Genomic DNA, 21,159 nt, shown 5'->3' on the forward strand with positions numbered 1-21,159 from the left:
TGAAAGAGGCAAAACAAAGTAAATATAACATATTTTCACTTTCAAAAATGATGAATCCTTAATAGATACAGGTTGAGACATGCACCTTCTTAAAAAGAAAGAAATTTATGACTAAATATCCTGCACTAAAATTTTGTTAAAATACTCAGCAGATTTTCTCAGATTTTTTGTTATTTTCTTCTTATACGTTTAAAGTTCTAGGCCTATATGAGATGTGATTCATGTCTTCACTTAGACTCCTTTAGACAAACTTACTCCCACTTACTACATTGTGTGAGTGAGAATGGAAAGGAGTCAAAATTGCTGCAATTTACATACTGACAAGTTAGGAGGTGGTGTGAATTAAAGAAGGTGACCTGCTTTAACATGCACTTCATACTCCTCCTTGATAATTGTTTTATTTTGCTTATATCTCTGTCTTTTCTGTGTGAACATTATTGAAATGTTAACTCTGAGTGCAAGGGTGTGAGCCATTTCACTGGTGCTGTATACAGAAAAGAAGTACAACTTTTAGGTATCTGTAAGAAAGTGACGGAACACTGGAACAGGCTGCCCAGGGAGGTTGTGGAGTCTCCTTCTCTGGAGACATTCAAAACCCGCCTGGACACATTCCTGTGTAACCTTATCTTAGGTGTTCCTGCTCTGGCAGGGGGATTGGACTAGATGATCTTTTGAGATCCCTTCCAATCTCTAACATACTGTGATACTGTGACTCTGAAGCAGTCAGTCATCAGCCTTAAGCTGGTGCCGTGTAGAAGCCAGCAGAAGAAACAAACTTAAAATCAGATGTGCAGGTGAAATCCTCTCTGCTTTGTTGGTAGCTTCAGTGGGGGCAGCATACTGCCTGGGTACCTTTAGATTTAAAAGTGTTACATGTGTGATTCTTTGTACTTATTTTTCTCCACAAATTCTTTTGTGTTTGTATGTCATAACTGTTTTATGTCAAAGACTTGAAAATTATTTCCTCACAAGACAGACTTGTAGACTTTTCTGATTCAATTCCAGAATGTTTGTTGTGTTTAACTTTCTTGGAGCAATTAAGGGATGCAGTTAGTACCATGGCATTGTTTGCATGTCATGAGGTGAAACAAGTTGGTTGTTCTGAAGTGTATGTGGGAAACACATGTAATATTTAGCTTTGAAGTCTCTGCTGGTCTTTTCCCAAAGTTTATTTTATCAAATCAACCTGCCCACCCCCTGAGGAAACAAGCTCATATTGCCTATGATATGTCTAAAGAAACAACGAATATGTAAAAGCAATGATGAAATTAGTAGCTTGCAAAGGTAAACACAAATCTCAGGTTCTGTACAACTGTCATGTTTGTTAGGCATAACACTCAGGGTGGTTGAAGACTTGGAATTTTTGTCACTAAAATGGTCATATTATGGCATCTTTTGTATTAAACTATGTAGCTATATAAAATGTTTTCAGAAAGTATCTGTTAATATGTGCTTTTTTATTTTATTATTTACTACTAGCTGTTGTCTTGTAAGGTTTTTCTCCTGAAAGCATCAAAATGACGCTGACTGGGGACAAATATCCATTACCGTGCCCAAGACAGACATTTTTCCAGGTAGCTCATATTGTGGCTAACGCACATTTTCATTTTCTGCAGATTTTCTATAGAAAAAGGAATAGCTGGTCAAGTGGCAAGAACTGGAGAAGTCCTTAACATCCCTGATGCCTATGCAGATCCACGCTTTAACAGGTAGGACATTATTCATGGGAGGGGAAGACAGCTCACCCCACTGTTTACTTAAATTTACTACTTGAAATTTCTTATTAGGATGCATTCATGGAGCTGTGATCTTCTGAAGAACAGACAACCTATAAATATCTATTGAAACGCTTTAACCATCAAAGATATTTTAAAGATACAAATAAAAAGAATTATTTTAGTCAAATCTAAATCTAATGGAATAAAATCTAGTTATTTTTGCTATTACAGATTTTTGCCCAGTTAGGTAGATTGTTGCTGATTTTCTTCCTTAGCCCCCCTGCAACCTGATTAGTTTCAGGGGAAAGAGAAAAAAAAGTTCACTAACAAATAGCATGCCTAAGTACGTGAATATATTCTTTAATTTTATGAGTAAGCTGACTGTACATTTGAGGAAGCATTAATTCTTTTATCTTGAAAATGGAATTTAATGGATTAAAAAGTTCTTTCTAAATACGGCACATTAGATGGAAATATTTGAGAACTTTGGAGGTGAGCTTGTTGCAGGTACTAATTGCAACTACTTTAAAAACTATTTAGTATGTTGTACATCAACACTTGTGAAAATCAAGGAACAGATGTTAATTAATAATATGAACTCTTTTATTTTTTTTTCTTTCCCTTTCTGTCTCTCCAGAGAAGTAGACCTCTACACAGGCTACACAACCAGAAATATCCTGTGCATGCCTATTGTAAGCCGAGGAAGTGTAATAGGTGTTGTGCAGATGGTGAACAAAATAAGTGGAAGTGCCTTCTCTAAAACTGATGAGAACAACTTTAAAATGTTTGCAGTCTTTTGTGCTTTAGCCTTACACTGTGCTAATGTAAGTTTTATTTACAGTTTTTTAAGCTGTTGGTTATAATAGGAAGACTCAGAACCCTATTTAAGGATTTTGATGTTCCAGATTATTAAAATGACTTAAAAGTCTGTTTTGTTGAATTAAAGGGGAAACAAAAATCATTGAATTCTTTGATGAATAATTGTAATTTTAAAGGATGATAGAGATTTGTTTGATACTTTCTGGAATAATTGTACTCTGTATACATCAATTTCATGTGGCTAAACTGAGAGGGCAAGCTATGAAATGTGAATTATACCCGTCTGTCATCTCTTTTCTATTAGAAAGTATGATTCTTATTTCCTTTAATAAATTCAGATAATATGTTTTACAAATTTAACTGGGGGATGGAGATGTTACCCATTCTCTCGGTTCCATGTGCTTACTATTCAAAGATATCAATTTAATACGCTGTGCTACATATTCATAATTATCCATGCTTCTAGATAAGTGTGGATAGCTACTTCTGTTTTCAAACCCTTTATTGTCACAAATATTACTATTCCTGTAGGTAGCATAAGTAATTTAATGATCATTAATATAAGTATAAAAATGCAATAAATGCAATAAAAATGCTATGCAGAAGAAATGTTTCATATTCGTGGGTGGTAAGATACAATTCAATATCAGTTAAGTCTGGTGATTTACATTAAACCATTTTACCAACATTGTGCTGTCATTATACTGGGGCAGCAAATTTTACTAACAATTATTTAAACTTGTTCCAGATGATTCAAGGTGGGTAGAAAAGCCTGCATATAAATGACTCTTGGGACTATACAATCACTCATTTGCGTGTGAGTTTGCTCTTTTTGAATGGTGAATATTACCATTCAGAGCATAGTGCTCCAGAGGATTGTATTTACTAGTAAAATTGTTGTATTCTCACTCATTTACAAACTATGCCTTGCCTTCAGCAGCTGTCTGAACCTCTTGATCATAAGTGTACTTATTTTTTTGCAGTTATTGCACAGTAATGTAAGTATGATAAACATGTCATGAACTTTTTACTGTGCATAGGTAGCAGTTATTTATACCAATAAATAGCTGAATTCATGCAGTGGCATGTGACCAGTTTTCTTTCTGTTAGTATATTGCAGGGGTCTGAGCTCCCTTTCCAACTCCTGCACTTAGATTCTTTTTCTTCGGAGAGCTCTGAGCCCTAGACTTTACCTGAGTGAGTAGGTGAAGAATTTTTATTAGAAGGCCCAGTTTTCCAGTAGTACTTAGTTTCATATAATGTTACTTTTCTGAAGTGTAAAATTGAAGAGCTAGAAGCACTAACATTTCTGCAGATATAAGAATAAGTACTTTAATACAGTACTTTAATACAGGAAAGAAATGTTTTTCCTTTATTAAAATTTGACATTAATGAACAACTTCCCTTTTCAGATGTACCACAGAATTCGCCATTCAGAGTGTATTTATCGTGTAACAATGGAGAAGCTATCCTACCACAGTGTTTGTACAGCAGAAGAGTGGCAAAACCTCATGCAATGTACACTGCCTCCACATATTTGTAAAGAAATTGAACTGTAAGTATCCTTCTCATATAGCGACAGTTGAGTCTTTTATCAGTCCGTAAAAGAGGTGATTTTTTCTTTCTTGCCCTTAGTGTGTATAAAACCCCTCCTTACTGGAGGGTTTTTATAGGAAGAACTTATTATTGAACATATTGAACCATTAAAAAATATTAGGAGTTTTTCTGTAGGTTTCTTATACTTAATTACCCATGAAGAAAATTTATCTGTCAAAGATGTAGAATAATACGTACTCAGAATGCTAGATTTTTCTCAGGCATAGGTAGTTACAGTAGTTGCTTTAAGCATTAGATTATATAGAAGGATTGTAGAGTTGAGCTTTCTTTCTGGTAGTCCTAAACAGCTGAGAGCCAGAGAGAAGGCTGAGCTGGAACATCAGTAGTTAAGAACAAATGCATGATCTCATCCTCTTGTATGTATTTTAGAATAAAAAAATCAGCTCCTTCCTGGGATTTTCTGGGTTGTGTGTTTTGGGGTTTACTTTGTTTTTGGGGGTGGGTGTCTTTGGGTTGGTTTTTTTTATTTGCTTGGTTGGTTTTTTGGTGTATGTGTCTATTGTGCATCCGCTTGTGTTTCTTGAAGGATCGGAAAATGTATACAGATCTCCAAACTTCTGAAAATAGTTCAGGTGCTAGAGTTTAGAGTTGTGGCCTAAATTTGGAGGAGGACTTCCCATCCAGCTTCTGAGGCTTTCTCTGAAATAATTCAGTTACTTCCAGTTCTTAAAGATCTGCTGTGTGCTGAAGATGTACCTCTATCTGTATTTTGTCAGTACTCGCTCAACCCTAATGCAGGGAGTCATCTTAGTATTTAGTCAGTGTTTCTGGCCTAGGACAATATGTAGTAACCAGGTACCTAAAACCAGAGCTTGAGTCACAAAATCTAAGCTGCCTATGTAAACCTAATCTCCAGAGCTGGGTCACTCCTGTGAGGCACTGAGCACTGTAGCTGTGAGTGAGCAAAGGATGAAAGCGCATGCTAACAGGGACCGCTTGCAGTTAAAGTTCATTACATGCTGAAGTGATTTGCTAGAGCACCAGAGTATTAGCAGCTTGCACAATTATACCCTAATAGAAGCTTATTCTATGCAATACAATTTCTTGTGCTTTGTTAGATGATATTATGTAACCCACCTCCTCAGCCAAAAAAATGACTTTTACTTGCAAAGATGACAGGTTTCATTCTAAATTATATTAGCATCCTTTAGTTCAAGCAATCTGAACACATTTAACCATTTTACAAGCAATTCACCTACCTTCAGCTCTTCTTGCACCTGCTGTACTGTTCAGTATGCCATGTACGTGCAAGCGTTTAGCTGGGTTCAATGGAAAGTAAATAGAGGACTTTCAGCACAGCAGGTGCAGGGAAAGGGGTTAATTAATAATCGAAGGACAAACAGTTCTGCTGAGTTGGTTCCTAATATTAGGCCTAAATGTTGATACCGGGAGAGGGAAGAGGTCCTCAGCTAATGAAACGTATCAAATACAGTATTAAATGTTTGATTTTTGAGGTTTGGGCTTAATTTCTATTAGCTACTGAAAGCTGATTTTTTTCCCTCTACCAAAATTAGAGCGACACTTGCCAAATTTGTGATAGAAATTATTTAAAAAAAAACCCTACTAAATATATTATTGGAGACCACATCTTTATGACTCCTGGGAGGAAAGTCTGGAATCTTTCAGGAATGCCTGTAAAGCTCTCATAATTGTGAAATAAAGATCTTTGTACATTACTTAAGCAATGATGGATTCTTAAATAAAGACCCGTGTTTCTATTCATTAAAGCCAAAGGCTAACTATAGGCTAACAGTTGGACTTAGTAATTTTAAGGGTCTTTTCCAATCTAAATGATTCAATGATTCTATGAGGATAATTCCATTGACCTTAGTGGAAATATATTAACGTACTGGAAAATAGCTTCTTATTGCTGGAAAATACATCCTGTAAAGTCAGTTTTCCGTATATGTTCAGAAACAAGTGAATGCTGTTGGATATACATTACCTAATCATTTTCACTTGGTTTTAATATTAATGAAAAAGTGTTTGTCCTTACTTTCTTCCTAGATACCACTTTGATATCAGCCCATATGAGGACGTCTGGCCTGCCATTTTTGTCTACATGGTTCACCAGTCCTGTGGGACAGCCTGGTATGAAGTACATGTTTTATTGCTTTAATTCTGATATTTATGTGTTTGTTTGCTAGGAAATTTTGAGATCATTATTTTCTAATTCAAGGTCTTATTTTCTTTGGAGTTTATTTACAATGGCTGGTCTGTACAGGGCAGTAATACACAGGCTGCATTTCTTATCCCAGCTTCTGGGTCTTCCATTAATGAAATCTGGGAACAGCCAGGTGTCGTGGTTTAAGCCAGGACACCAGGTAAAAGAACTCATGGTATCATCCAAAGATTGGTCCTTACAATGTATAGAGGTATTGGTTGGTTCTGAGATTATATTGTTGCTCAGACAGAAGATGGTGAAGATACTAAAGTCACTCTTGCCAAAAAAGAGAGGTCCACGAATACTGATTTTTCAAATTCATAGTTGCTGAAATTAATATATTAATGGTTGAGATAGTCCACGGTTAGACCTTCTCTTACTAGATGAATCAGTTATTGGAATCATTAGGCACTAATTATGGAAATGAATGATTTTTCATTGTCCTTTCAGTGTCCATTGTCATTACTAAGCTCAGTAGTCTATTGGCTAAGTATGTCCCATTGCTGAAAGAAAGGAGCTGCTCCGAATAATGGAAAAAATCTACAGATAGGCCATTGAAAGGGCAAATACCTTACTGCAAAAAGAAGCAGCATTTAGGAAGCAGTTGCTGGTGACTGTGGATCTTAGTAACTGGATGAATGTCCATGCTTTCATTACAGTCAAACCTGAGGGTCTTTCTGATGTCTTCGTCAATACTGCAGAATACTTATAAATACACTTCTCTACCGTTCAGTGTAGTTAGCTTGTTTCTGTTCCTAACTGAATGGTTGTGGATGCAGGATGAGGGTTCAGATTTCCAGCTGAGTTCTGTTCTTTTCCCTGTCTCCCAGTGTCTTTCTTTCAAGGTGTAACTTTGGTGGAAATATTTGCTTGACATTTTTCAAGTGACCTTCAGTTTTCACATGTAAAGTTAAAGAAACAAAAGTGAGGAAAATATTTGAAAAGGAGGCTGATGGGACTGAACTTACATTTAATTTCTGAAAGAAGAAAACTTCTCAATCCCCTGAAACAAATACAGCTATTTTAAGACTAAAATTTGCTTTTTAAGTATTGAGGAGCAAGGTTGTGCCTTTAAGCATCTATGCAATGTATAACTGTACTGTCCGTGGAGGATTTTGGAGAAAAATCTAAGATAATCACTACATTTTCTTTGCTTTCATGAAGAAAAAATCTTTTACTACTTTAATCAAGCATGGAAAATACAGCAGTGGAGGAAGTAATAGTACGTTGATGTATCGTTGATACCTCATAGTAACCATAGAGCATTATTGGATATAGATGGAAGTGACTGTTGTGATATTCTGAATTATGGTGTACTATTTTAAACAGTAGTACTAACAGTTGTTCTAGAACTGGCTGTTTTAACTCTCTAGAATGAAAAAAGAAAGCCTAATCTTTTTTGAAAGGCTGTGCCTCCATTTTCAGTAGTGTCAAACTAAGGGTAAGAAGAATGATTACCTTCCTCAGCACATAGCCATAGAAATATGTTTTTTCTGTCTAACTGGCTCCATATAGCAGATGTGTTTACATTTTTATATATAGGTCACTGACATTCAGCTTTGTTTTCTCAGCCCACATGTACTACAAAACTGGAACATTAATGTCACTTCCCTGAGTTATCAAAGAAATTATCAAAACGTAGAGCTTAAAAAAAAAATAATTAAAAAGTCAAACCACAGTAACGGGATAAAAATGAGAATAAAGAAAAGCTAATGTGTTTATGAGAGAATAAGTCAGTGACTTAAGACTGGCTTCTTCAGTTCAGTTCTGGGCTGAAGTGTAGTAACTCCTTTTCACCCTGGGCTCCTCAGATTGGGCACTTTAGAGAATTTTACCTGATACTTAATCTGTGCCCGAATTTACCATCTTGTCGTGGTTTAAGCCCAGGCTGTAAATCAGAACCACGCAGTTTCTACTTCCCCCCCCACCTTTCTTCCCTCCGCTTCTGGAGGGACAGGGAGGAGAATCAAAAGAATGCAGCTCCCACGGGTTGAGATAAGAACAGTTTAATAACTAAGGTATAACACAAATCACTACTGCTACCACTAATAGTAATAATGATAAAGGAAATAACAAGGAAGAGAATACAACCGCTCACCAACCGGTACCTTGCCCCCACCCCGCAGTGATCCAGCCCTTCCAGGAACTCTCAGTTCTACCTCCTGGGCATGACGTGCTGTGGTATGGAATACCTCTTTGGCAAGTTTGGGTCAGGTGTCCTGTCCCTGCTTCCTCACGGCTTCTCCTCCTCCCTGGCAGAGCATGAGACTCACAAAGTCCTTGGTCAGTCTAAACATCGCTGTTATCAGCTCTGTTCCCAGGCCGAAAGTCAAAAACACAGCACGGCACCAGTAATAAAAATGACTGCTACTGCTAAACCAGGACACATCTGTAAACAAAAAGTATTCAGCTTTCATTTCAAAGGAACATAAGTAGATAAAGTCTATTAGAGATTGCACAGAACTCTGGTACTACGGACTGTGAACTGTCTCAGAGGTGTTTTTGATGAGCACATAAGCCAAACATAGCAATTACTTTATCACTGGTTTTTATTATTCCTTAGTGAGAAGGTCTCTTGATCATGGATTAATTTTGCTTTTCTATATTAATAGCTAAAATATATATGAAAAATCTTTCAGAAATAGTCTCATAAATGCTGTAGATTTGGGGCATTTTTATGGTTTGACTGGCGATTACTTAATGAAATACTGTTTGGTGAAAATGAAGAAACAGTGAAATGTGAATTTCTGTTCATTTGGCCAGACCAAAAAAATAAAATCTTAGTCCTGGGAAAAGTAAATTTTTTTTTCGTTATGTCACTATGCAGCATCTCAACATCCTTCATTCAAAACAAGTTATGCATTTGTCATTTGATTGTAATTTTAACTTAAACAGGAATATTTCTTCTATATTACTTGCCTAAACCCTCAAATTTTCTGTTTTGATCACAAATGCAATTTTAAAATTGTCCATTAGATAGGGTTTCACTATTTGGCAGGTTGAATAGATAACTACTTAAAGAAACCACACTTCAAGTTTCTGGGAGCAGGAAGGGTTATACAGTTGCGTTGCCTGAGCTGGGTAGCTTGACTTATGTTCCACAACTTTACATGTTAAACTAAGAGCATTGTCTGGTACACACACTCCTCTGTCCTTGCCAAAACTTGAATGACTCTTGTAATCAATGAGTCATCCACAATGAGAGTCAGTCCTAGCAAGAAGAGTAAATGAAAGAGTATCTATTCTCCTCTCTTGGTTATATTTCCCATTGTTATTTCTTGTCTCTGAACAAATTAATTTCTTTCTAGCTTTGAACTTGAAAAACTGTGCCGATTTACTATGTCTGTAAAGAAGAATTATCGCCGTGTGCCCTACCACAACTGGAAACACGCAGTCACTGTTGCACATTGCATGTACGCCATACTTCAGAACAACCAGGGGCTTTTCACTGATCTAGAGGTAAGTGAAATGACTATATCAGTTACTAGACCTCATCAGAGGTATTGGCCATCACAGAAGTACATTTTCTATGCTAGAATTTTGCTGTCAGCTTAGGCAGAGTGTATTAAAGGTCCCTGCAGAGGAACAGGTATGAGTAGAAAGCGTGAGGAAGACAAGTTATTCAGATTCTTAATCCTGGTGTTTCCTTCACGCTTTTCAGGTCTGTCCACTGAAGACTTAGAATAATTACATTTTAATGTACACTATAAAGCACTGTCACTTGCTTTTTTGTTTCTTTTAATTATGGTAGGTGCAACTGGGAATGGTGTCAGTTATTGATACTACCTAAAACTTCTGACTGGGAGAACCTGTTTTCAGCTGTGTACAACTTTGCCAAATACTAGCTATTTGGGCTGTAGTTTTCCAAGCTGTGTAACTTCCTCAAGCTGATTCATTTCTATGATTCTAAGTTTGAAAAGCCAGTATTCCTTTAACAACAAAAATCTGAGGATTGCAGCCTCAGGGCTCTGATAACATTCAGTACTAATTAAGTAGTAAGCACCATCTTTTTGGAGATGCAGAATAAGCAAGGCAAGGAGAGCAAAAGAGGCAGCTTTTAAGAGAGATGGAAACAGTTGTCGTTCCTTGCTAAACTGCCAGTCTTTACTTGTTTGAATGCCTTATCCCAATCTGTGCTTCAGCTCTTTCTAGCAGTCTCCTTTCCTGAGACTGGAGATTAATTCAACAATAAATCAGGGAACTGCTGAAGCAAAGTTTAGGGAACGAGGATGAGCTGGTCTCAGGTGAGGGATGATGACATGACCGTCCATAGACTTAAAGATGGGAAGAAAAGAATGAAACACTGTTAAGGGGGCTGGTTTAGAGGCAAGTGGATCCAGCAGTTGGCAGTGGTCGAAGAGTTCAGATCCAAGCACCGACAATAGGTACAAGGTCAAGAGCACTGGTATTAGGCATTGTATAATCCTGAAGAACTGAGACAAGAATGACTTCCTGGGAAGTGGAGACAAGCTAGACAGAGAGAACCATCTGGTACAATGATAAGAATGGTAAGACTGGAAAAAACAAGAGTTGCAAAGGATTCAACAGGAGAATTAAACCTGTGGGAGAGGACCAAAAAAGCTTAAGTACCCACTACATCTAACATGGAGCACAAAGGATTCTGAAACTCTGATTTCTTTTGCTGTCAGAGACTGTCTTTCAAGTCTGTTGGTTCCATGTCTTGCTCCTTCCCATTGTAGTGAAAAGGGGATACCAGCTTCCTACAGCTGGTACTGCATGATTTCAAGTAATACAGGTGTGTTATGTACCTAAGAGTTCCACTTCTGCTGAGGATCTGTATGGACATGTGCTGCTGCATCATTTTTTTTTTGTTATGTGCTTTTTAAAAATACACTACCTGAGATGCAATATTGAAAAGATGTCATTAAAAATTAAAGTGAAGGATTTAAAATAAAAATCAAGGTCCCCAAACCAGAAATACCATTAGGATTGCTACACCCTTAGTTCTGCATGTTGTATATTTGTGATAAAATCTTAAGTTACATTGTTTGCTGGTTTTCTACAGAATCATGTGCCTCTTAGTACACAGGTTGGATGTTGCTCACTTTATAGGTAGTTAATTGATGTTCTTTTTCTGCTTCATTTTATAGCCTTATCTGTGTCACCAGATCCAACTATAAGACAGAGCTGTTAAGTCTATAAAGACATTTTCATAATACACCATGCTGACAGTGACTGCTTCACAAACATTAATGAGTGTGTTTTCAAAACACACCTGCTGTGTGAAAACCTATTGGAAGTGTTCACGTATTTTATGTGTTTAAAGAGAGACTTCAAGGACTCCATTTCTGCAGGATATTAGGACTTAATTAAATAAAATAAATCAGTTCCCATCTTACTTTGTTTGCAGTTGCCATTGCCCAGCAGTTCTGTGTCTCACACTAGTGACTTCCTAGGAAAAGTTGAACGTAGGAGACTTGTTCATATTCTTCGAGGAGTGTTGCAGGGACACGTCTAGCATTGGACTTTGGTGTGGCTGCCTTGACCAGAAGATCATACAGCTTATGTATTTCCTCTCCCTCAATAACTGCACTTTAATTTTCTTTTAATAAAGTCAGTAAGGATTCAGTGAGTAACCAGAAGTTCTGTTTAAAACTCAGATTTCTTCCTGAAGCAGAATCCCTCTGATAGCATGTGGCTGTGCAACAGTGTTTTTAAAGTTCATAATACATGAAAGATTTGAATTACAGTTGGACCAAGAATTTTAATTCAGCACGTCTTCACTTTGTGCTTCTCACAATTTTAAGGAAGTTTCTCCATGTGCTTCTTGAAGGCATGAAGTGTGAGGAGTGCAGCTTTTACAGTATTTTGGGAAGAGAGTGACATCTAGGGGCAGGAAATATATCTTACTTGTTTATCTCAAATTTTTTTGTAGCGCAAAGGTCTTTTAGTTGCATGCCTGTGTCATGACCTGGATCACAGAGGTTACAGCAACAGCTATCTTCAGAAATTTGATCACCCCTTAGCTGCTCTGTATTCCACGTCAACAATGGAACAGCACCACTTCTCACAGACTGTGTCCATCCTGCAGGTAGGATTATTGAAGTCATATCTTCTGTGCAGTAGAGTCCAGTGATGGAAATAGAAGTCACGTCACTACCCAGTAGATTTTTTGAAGCATGCTTGTTTTAATGTCTGGATTGTAGTGCTCATTTAGAAGAGTGGAAGATTTATTACAGCAAGTCAGGTTCCACAATTAGCAACCCAAGCGTTTAATAATAGTGCAAAACATAGCTTTTCCAAAATCTTGATGTTATAAAAATAATCAATAGGTATTTGAAGGTATTTGTTTATGGTCTTCCTTTGGAGCTTTTAGCTTCTGGGTCAATGGGGTTTTTTCCTATGATCATATGGAATAGGAACCTTGAAAATGAAGAATCAGAGTTCTCACTTACTCAGATATTTGCAGCACTAAGTGCTTCCAACAGAATCTTCAACCATCTTGAAATTCTGAATGAAAACTCAAGTACTGGCGAAAGCTGGCATGAGAAGCTTGAAAACCTGCTGTAATAAATTCCATGCACATTAAATGTGTGGCATGAAGGAGAGAATGTTAATTTTGCATGCATGAAAAGTCTAAACTTTTTTCATTATGTTATCATCTGTTTTTTTGTTATTAAGGAGTTCAGCTGAGTAAGGTAATATTGTATGAAAGAGAGTTCCTAATATAAGGTAATGTGTCTGTATGTTTAATGAATAGAAAGCTACAAGAAAGAATGCAGGCACATCTTGGGAAATCCAAGTGTGCTGCTGACACAGACATTTTCTCATCAGTGAAAATTGTTTTCATGCTCCATTAGAAGAGTGAGAACTCCCACCTATGAAACCACTGCCACTTCATAACATACTTGTGCTCACTGGTTTTAGTTTGCCATGCACATACACAGTGCACAGCCTTACCATGCTACTGTGCCACTAATTTGTTGTTAACTTTTCTTTCTTTCTGGTCTTTCAGGGGGAAGATATTTATTTACTTAAGTACCTAATCACCTTTTAGGAAAAATACATATTCTGTATTGTATTCAGAAGCACATCTTGTGATTATGGTTTTAGGTATCATGTACATTTTTCATCACAGAATGGAAGCTTTATCTTTGTATGCTCCTTTCATGTAGGAGGGTGTAATTGAATCCTTCAGTGGTGGTATGGCATTAGATTTTTCGTATTCATTCTTCATGTGAGTTTGTGCACAGTGAGCAAGTTCCTCAGTCATTAACACTTCCCTGTCCCACTATGGCTTCATGAAGCAGACTTCAGTCATTTTTCAAAAACCATTTTGCATTTTTCCTGGAGAAATCTTGTAACCAGTGAAAGTCCCATTTGCCAAGATAGCAGGGAACCCTTTTGCTTCCCCACTATCTCTAGACTTGGCCATCAGTGTGAGTGAGGAAAGAGGTATAGGTGGTCAGGGCTGTAAGGTGGATTCACACACTACCCAAGTGATCTGTTATGGTGGTTAGTAACCTGCAGTAGTTTTCACTGTTTGAAACCTTATAGCTGCTTTGCTCATCCGCCTGCTGTTCTAGTGTACACCATACTGACAAATACAGAAGATTCTATTCACTAGCTTTAGCTCAGCAGGGAAACAATAAAATCTTAGCAGCTGTACTTTGTATGTACTACTCAAAGCCTAAGTGATGTGCTCAGAAATGTCAGCTTCTGTCAGTACTTAACAAAATCAGTTCTAGGAGAATGAACAAAAGCTGTCACAGTGATCTTTTTGATAGTACAGCTTCTAAAGCCTAAAGAATGGAATCTAGAATATTCTTTAAATATTAGGAAGAATAGCCTGTTCTTGTGCTAGGCAGAATGGTTGGGAAGGAAAAGCTTCCCAGAACCCTAAATAATGAAAGCTAGTAGTAATTGCCTGCTCTCAAAGCATTGATGATGGGTTAAAATGTTCTGAATTTGTTTCTTAAACATCATATTCTATGGCTTCAGAGTGTGTCAAAGGAGCATTGAGACATAGAGGGATTGTATTTTCTATTTATTATTCACAATAAATCTACATGTCCAAGTAAAGATGTTGGAAAATGACATTTATGTTCCGGTTGGTGAGAGAAACCAAGCCTATTTGTACCATATAGGATTTATTTTGAACAAATTATGTAAATGCTTCACAAAGTCAGGGAAACTTTTTTATGAGCTTCAGCCCAAATGCCAGTTAAATGTCAAAACACATCTGCATTTGATATATTCTAATAATATTTTCTATTTGTGAATATGCACACCTTAATATGGCTGGCTCATTCTTTCCTGTTTTTCTCTGTTTCCTCTCTACAGTAGGAATACTTTTGACAGATTGCTTTCCAAATCCTAGAGACAGCGAATAGTGTTGACTTTTCGAAATGTGATACAGCTTCATGAGTGATCACAGTACATGGATATTGTCAGTTAAATGCGCAATAATACATACTGGAAATGGAAAAGGGATGACAGTGGCATGTTGCAAGAGTAGTGGAAACCATTGTCTTTAGTTTATGAGTCAGTCAACTCATGGTTGAACAAAGCAGCTTTTTCCCCTAAATGTTCGTATACATTAAAATATTGTAATTAACTTTATTTCTATAGAGAAAATTGTATCAGTAAATGCAGCAATTTCAGGCACATTTCATTTGGAACACGATGAAAACAAAATTATTTTGGTACTGTAACTTGGATATTTCCTCATCTGTATTATGTGTTATGTAGTATTGAAATTGTACTTCAGAGTGAGTCAGACACTCAGTTTATCAGCTTGGCAGTGCAGCAGTACTCTGGATCAGGATTGAATCACAAGTTCCCAAACTAATAGGAGTGCTGTGTCTGTAGTGCTTATAAATCAGAGAAGAAAATGCTAGCATTTTGCTCTATTAATACCTTTAGGCTTCAGAAGGTCAGTCCAAAACCAAATCAGTGGCTTAGTCATAAGTTCCATAACAGCATTTAAAAAGGAAAGATAAAAAAGGGAATTTCAGGCTGTCAGTATTTGAATTTATAACAGAAATTGTCACTGGGCTGTAAAACCATTGTAACCTGTCTCGTGAAGACAAGACTGAAATCATCTCAGAATTAGAGCTTGTGCTTTTTATTGTTTTTTTACTTTTTCATAGCTGGAAGGGCACAATGTCTTCTCCAATCTGAGCTCCAGTGAATATGAGCAAGTACTTGAGATCATCAGGAAAGCCATCATCGCCACAGACCTTGCCCTGTATTTTGGAAATAGAAAACAGCTTGAAGAGCTGCATCAGACGGGAGCGTTAAACCTTAAGAACCAAGCACACAGGTAAAGCAGCAAACCAGTATTAGATCGCTATGGCATTAGAAAGAAAAAGCAAAACAAACAATTCTGTGTACACAGCAATTTTATTACATATCACAACTGTGTTTAAAATTCCCAGTACATGACAGTATTTTCCATTATTTTATATTTGCAGAACACTGCCTTTGGCTGTCATCCACACAGTTCAGTGTCAGATTTTCTGCAGAGGAAAGTTAGTGCACAGGCAGTTGGGTAGTGGGGAAAAACATACAGTGCAGTAATACTTAGATTTATTTTTATGTCAATATTTTTGTTATTCTGTCAGCATGCTTTTTTGGAAAGAATTCTGCTCAGATCTCAACCTTTGTGAGTTAACATAGCTCTAAGTTTTAAAAATGTACAAGTGCCTGTTCATAAATACATGGTTCTCTCTGTCCACGTAAGCAAAATATAGTGCACTCTGGACAAGAGATGTGTCTCATAACAGACTTCATTAAAGTGCTCGTGCAACCCTTCAGAGCTGCTTTCTTCTGGAAAGTGGATCCTGTCATTAATCTAATGCAGAGGAAAATTAGGCAAAATAATGAGTCATGATTTTGATTTCTTTTCAAAAGGAACTTGGGTACTTGAGTCTTCTTTCAGAAGAGTTCTACAGGATTTTGCCAGTAGTTTTGAGTAAATTATTACAAGACTATAGGAAGGAGAGTTTTTAAATGCTTATTTCCCAGTATAAAACTGAAGCTTATCAGAATTGAGTAAAACTCAGGATCTTTAAAAGGTGAAGATATAGTAGCTCCTGATTATGAAATGTACCAGAAGTTTTAGATTCAGGGTTTGTAAAATTTAAATAGCATGACAACTAATTAGAATGTGATTGAATATTCTTTTAGGTTTATATATTTATTTTTTTTTAATCTTATGTCCTCAGAGCATTTTCATTGCAAAGCCAACATGCTCAAAGACAGGACATCAGTTGGTAAGGTGGCTAAAGAATCCAAGACGTCTAGTTGGTACCTATATGTGCAATGAAATGCTAAATCAACATTACGTGGCTGGTCAATTCTCTTTCTTAACTTAGGGGAATAATAGCACTTTGGCATTTATCTATCAATTATTCTGATAATGATTATAATCCTACTGATAATGTCCACAGTTATTCTGTGGACAAATTTGTCGGTGTATAGGATGGAGTTATGTATAGAATTCTTGTTCTGTCAGGGTTGGAATTCGTTCCAACAAAACAATGACAGAGTACCTTGAGATAGGTTCAGAAGCAGTTTTTCCTCTTGTTTGGACCATGTGTTCCTTTCTCTGTAAGCAACAAAGAAATGCAGCAGTAGGAAATGCCATCTTTCTTTTTATAGGCTTGTACTGTATTTTCAGAAAATTAAGGAGGGGCATGTGAGTGTTTTAACAGACAGGCATTCTTGTGTACTTTTCTGTGAATGGGATTGTGCAGATGATGGTTAATGAACTCAGGTTGCAAACAGTGCAGAGATACTGCAGGGAACATAATACGCAATTTGTGTGATGCCTTATCAATGAATCATTAGCAAGTGAGGAAGAAATAAGCAAGGTGAGGGAAATTTTGCAGTATGTATACTTTAATGCCGATTGAACTTAGGAAGGGCAAACAAAAGCTTTGCAGTGTGATCATTAATTCTTTACCAAACTTACCATTTAATCTCATTTTATTTTAGAGATAGAGTGATTGGTCTGATGATGACGGCTTGTGATTTGTGTTCTGTAACAAAGTTATGGCCAGTTACCCGGCTGACGGCCAATGATATATATGCGGAGTTCTGGGCTGAGGTATGTGTTTCTTTTGGTTACTCTATTTATAAATGGAAGTATCCAAGAAGAAAAAAGCACCCATAAGTATTTTTCAATCAATATCTTAGTGTGCTTGTTTTAAAGAGCGTTCAGTGGTGCATGCATGTGTTTTGTTGTTTCCTCTGAAACTATTCAAAGAGCTGAGTTAGGTTCGTAACTTTAGGCAGCATTTTTTCTCCCCATTAAAGATGGATTTAGAAAGTAAGTCCTAACATAAAGTGACCAAGCAACAGAACACAGAATAAAATCTTTCAGGTTTTTTGAGTCAATTTTGTAAAGGATCTCTTTGTATTCTAGAAATACAAAATATGAAACCAGCTTCCAGGTCAGCTGCCTTGAAACGTATGTGTAAAGGTGTTTTGAGGCCAGGAAATGCTAAAGCAAATATGACAAACTTTAAAATTGTTCTGGCCATTTGAATTTTCTTTGTGAGCTAGCTCAACAGCTGGGTTTCAGGGAGAGCTTATTTTTTAGTATACTGAAAGTTACTCTTCAGATAAGATATACTGAGAATTGAAACAAAGCATTGAGCTGTGCTGATGTAATCATGTTTGTAAAGAAAGATGCAGTCTCTCATGTGTCTTACACGGAGGAGTAAATGTTCTAATTGTTTAAATTTTGAAGTAGAAGTGACTACTTTGGGGAAGAGGAATATGTTGTGAGGGTGTGGCATAGACTTGAACTACACAGTTTTGGAAGATATGCTGTATTTTTAGAACCCCTATTGCACGTGTGTATGCTGAAATATTGTCCTTTTCTGTGATGTGCCCTGTGGAAGTCTGCAGAATTCAGTGGGCTTATTTCTGTTTTGCACAGATGTGCAAAAATGGACATCAGACCCACAGAGTTGATGTAGCATGCATATAGCATGGAGGTTGTTGTCCTGCCTGTTGCATGTTAATTATGAAGCTCAAGGTGTGCATGGCTTGTGGGTGGCTTTTTGTGAATATTCACATGTTCCCATTAACTTATTTTTGAACAGCTTGGACAACAATAAAATATTGAAAAATGCAGACTGTATAAGCTCAAAGATCTAGTTTCAGTACTTACTTTCTAAAATGTCAGCACTGGAAAGTGAGTGTTCTTATGGGTGATAAAATGGAGGTATGATGTTGATGTGCCCCACTGATTACCTACTCAACTTTTTTGCTTACAAATAAAAAAGTCTTTTTAATGTGAATTTTGTGAACTCAGTGGAGAAGGAATGATCAAACTGATTTTTCCTAATCAACAACTGGAAAGGTGGAATTATGGGCCTAATTGACCCTGCTTTACTTTAACCTGTTTACAAAAAAAATTCAAGGATGAGTTAGTAAAAGTTATATTGCTACTTCATGGAGCACATGTCAATTAGAAGTTATTGACAGAAATTGAATTGTTCAATTAGTGTCTTACTGAATCCTCTCTAAGAAGAGGTTGATTCACACATGGTAGAAATTTAATACATTGTGATCCACTCAGAATGTCTGCCAAATCCAGCCACGGGTCTAAATACTTCCAGAAATTGGAAAGCTGGAGGCAGATACAGAGAAAACCCTGGGAAACCTAAACTGAAAGGAAGTTTAGGTTGTGTTTCACTGTAGAGACTGGGAAAAAAAGGTAAACTCTAGAAAAGTATACTTGACAAGATTAAATGGTTAGTTCTAAAAGTAGGATAGAAAGTTGCTTCTAGTTACTACTTGAGTTCATAATCTTAATATCAGAGTGGTTTTGTATTTCATCTTTGTGTAATCATTAACTAAAACAATAACTGCAGAAGAGGTTGCAGCAATTTTTTGGTATGCCACACCGATCTTTTTTCATTGATCTAAACCCAGTATAGCTAGGGTTTCCAGCTAAGATCTGCCTTGATATCACTCAGCATGAAGCTTTCCCACAGTACTGCAACTCAAGCAAAATAATACATTTGCCCATTTATTATATAGGATTACAAGCTTGTATAAGATTTAACTGCTGCGATTTAGGGTTTTTGGTGAGATATGAGACACTAGGCAGTCGTTAAATGGTACTTTTTTAAGAGACTTACTAAGCCACTTAAAACCGTACTGCAAGTATGATGCAACTGCTTAAAACTTCAACTTTCTGATCATGATCGTAACTGTGGGGATAAAGCCAGTATATTTTATAACCGTGTGTCATATAGGTAATTGTGGATACTGAGCACAAGAAAACACTTGTTTTTCTAGTGCATGTGTTCCATCTAAATGTAATACTTTTCTACTGTGAGGGTGGTTGACCAGTGGCACGGATTGTGGAGTCTCCATCATTGGAGATGCTTAAAACCTGAATGGGCACAGCCCTGGATCACCTGCTTTAGGTGACCCTCCTGGGATAGGTGTGTGGAATGGGTTAGATGATCTCAAGAGGTCCCTTCCAGACAAAACCATTCTGTGATTCTGTGAAACCTTTTACTTTAAAGGTGAAATGGTGAACATAAATCTGAGCTTTGTTCAGCTTTGGCGTAATCAGTCAGAGGCTGAACAGCTTCCTCAAAGCTCTGGTTTCAAGTGCTTCTCAGGCACTTGATACTATGTTAATAAACAAGCTTAAAATCATACAATGCTAAATGGTTTAGTGTTGAGGTTCTTATCATTGAAACAGTGGTAGCTGCAGACAGTCTTGAACCAGTCAATTGCAGTACTTCAAGCAAATAAAAAAAAAAAGAAATTACTGAGGGCATATAAAACCAAAATTTGTCTACAGTTCCTAAATAAGAATCCACTGTGTTTCTGTGCTTGGAATTGTTTCAAGCATCTTTTTATCAGCTGAGAAACAAGGCCTTTCCTGTTGTTCCTTTTGACAGTAAAATGTGTGACAGACTAGACTCAATGATTCTAGCCTCTCTAACTAGGTGAAAGAAATCTCGTTGGTTAATTGAGAAGGATCATAGTTATAGGTGGTGTTGAGGCAAGTATACAAGAGTTGAATTGACTTCCAAAAGCCTCCATTTTTCCTACACTCAAGGTAGCTGCAAGACAGTCAAACAGAAAGACACTTTTCTCAGACCAGAATCAATTTATTCTATTGTGAACTTCTCTTCGAGTAAAGGGTCCAGAATCCTCCCTTGGAAGGGCATGTTGGCACTTGAAACGTGGTTTGATAAAAATCTCATGAGAAAGATGTAATAAGTTGTATTCTGGAGATGCCTTCACTAACTGTAGCAGAAACATGGAACATGGATTTAGGGAACATCCTAAGCTTTCAGATAGCTAAATCTTTGTAAACTGGATCTCACATTAAAGGGCACAGATAAGCAAATACTGTATGTGCAGTTATCCTGTATAAACTTTCTCCCTAACTAAGCCTCCCCTACCCCACTACCAAAACCTCACCACGCAACCCCAGTACGTAAGGTCAGCAGTTTGAAGATCACATTGACTTTGGAATCTCAGACATGAGCAGTATCCAAAAGCAACCATTGCTATGACTATAGCTGCCTTGATAACCTCAAGATTAAACATCTGTGTTGTTTTGACTATGCCATTGAGGCATAAGACTTGGAAAACTTCAAATTGTTACAGAAAGTAGCTAGCTACTTACAGATTTTTAAGAAGTAATTGTGCGCAGATCCAGCATAGGGATCAGAAATGTGTTGTAGCTGCTCTGCTGGTAATGGGTGAAACATAAGGAGACACCTTTCTCCTGTTCATTATGTGTGTCTGGTCTTTGTATATACTGTGTCTTTCCCATGATTCCTCTTATAAATGGAGAGGGATAATGTACTTAAAGAAAAGAAGGTTGTTTGA

The 21,159-nt window shown here is 37.0% G+C and overlaps 1 protein-coding gene across 2 annotated transcripts in view; it reads left to right on the top strand.

The window, feature by feature from the left end:
* The window catches only part of PDE10A (phosphodiesterase 10A), a gene marked incomplete at both ends in the record, with an annotated part of 176,212 nt that overhangs the window by 143,345 nt on the left and 11,708 nt on the right, over positions 1 to 21,159 (top strand). For both annotated transcript variants that reach the window (XM_080617046.1, XM_080617047.1), the window contains 8 exons: positions 1,617 to 1,709; positions 2,356 to 2,542; positions 3,950 to 4,092; positions 6,162 to 6,245; positions 9,627 to 9,777; positions 12,215 to 12,370; positions 15,432 to 15,604; positions 17,281 to 17,392. In XM_080617046.1, coding sequence (XP_080473172.1) covers positions 1,617 to 1,709; positions 2,356 to 2,542; positions 3,950 to 4,092; positions 6,162 to 6,245; positions 9,627 to 9,777; positions 12,215 to 12,370; positions 15,432 to 15,604; positions 17,281 to 17,392 — 1,099 coding nt within the window. The remainder of the gene's footprint in view (positions 1 to 1,616; positions 1,710 to 2,355; positions 2,543 to 3,949; positions 4,093 to 6,161; positions 6,246 to 9,626; positions 9,778 to 12,214; positions 12,371 to 15,431; positions 15,605 to 17,280; positions 17,393 to 21,159) is intronic.

This window comes from Psittacula echo (assembly GCF_963264785.1).
Source record: "Psittacula echo genome assembly, chromosome: 4".
Lineage (NCBI taxonomy): Eukaryota > Metazoa > Chordata > Aves > Psittaciformes > Psittacidae > Psittacula > Psittacula echo.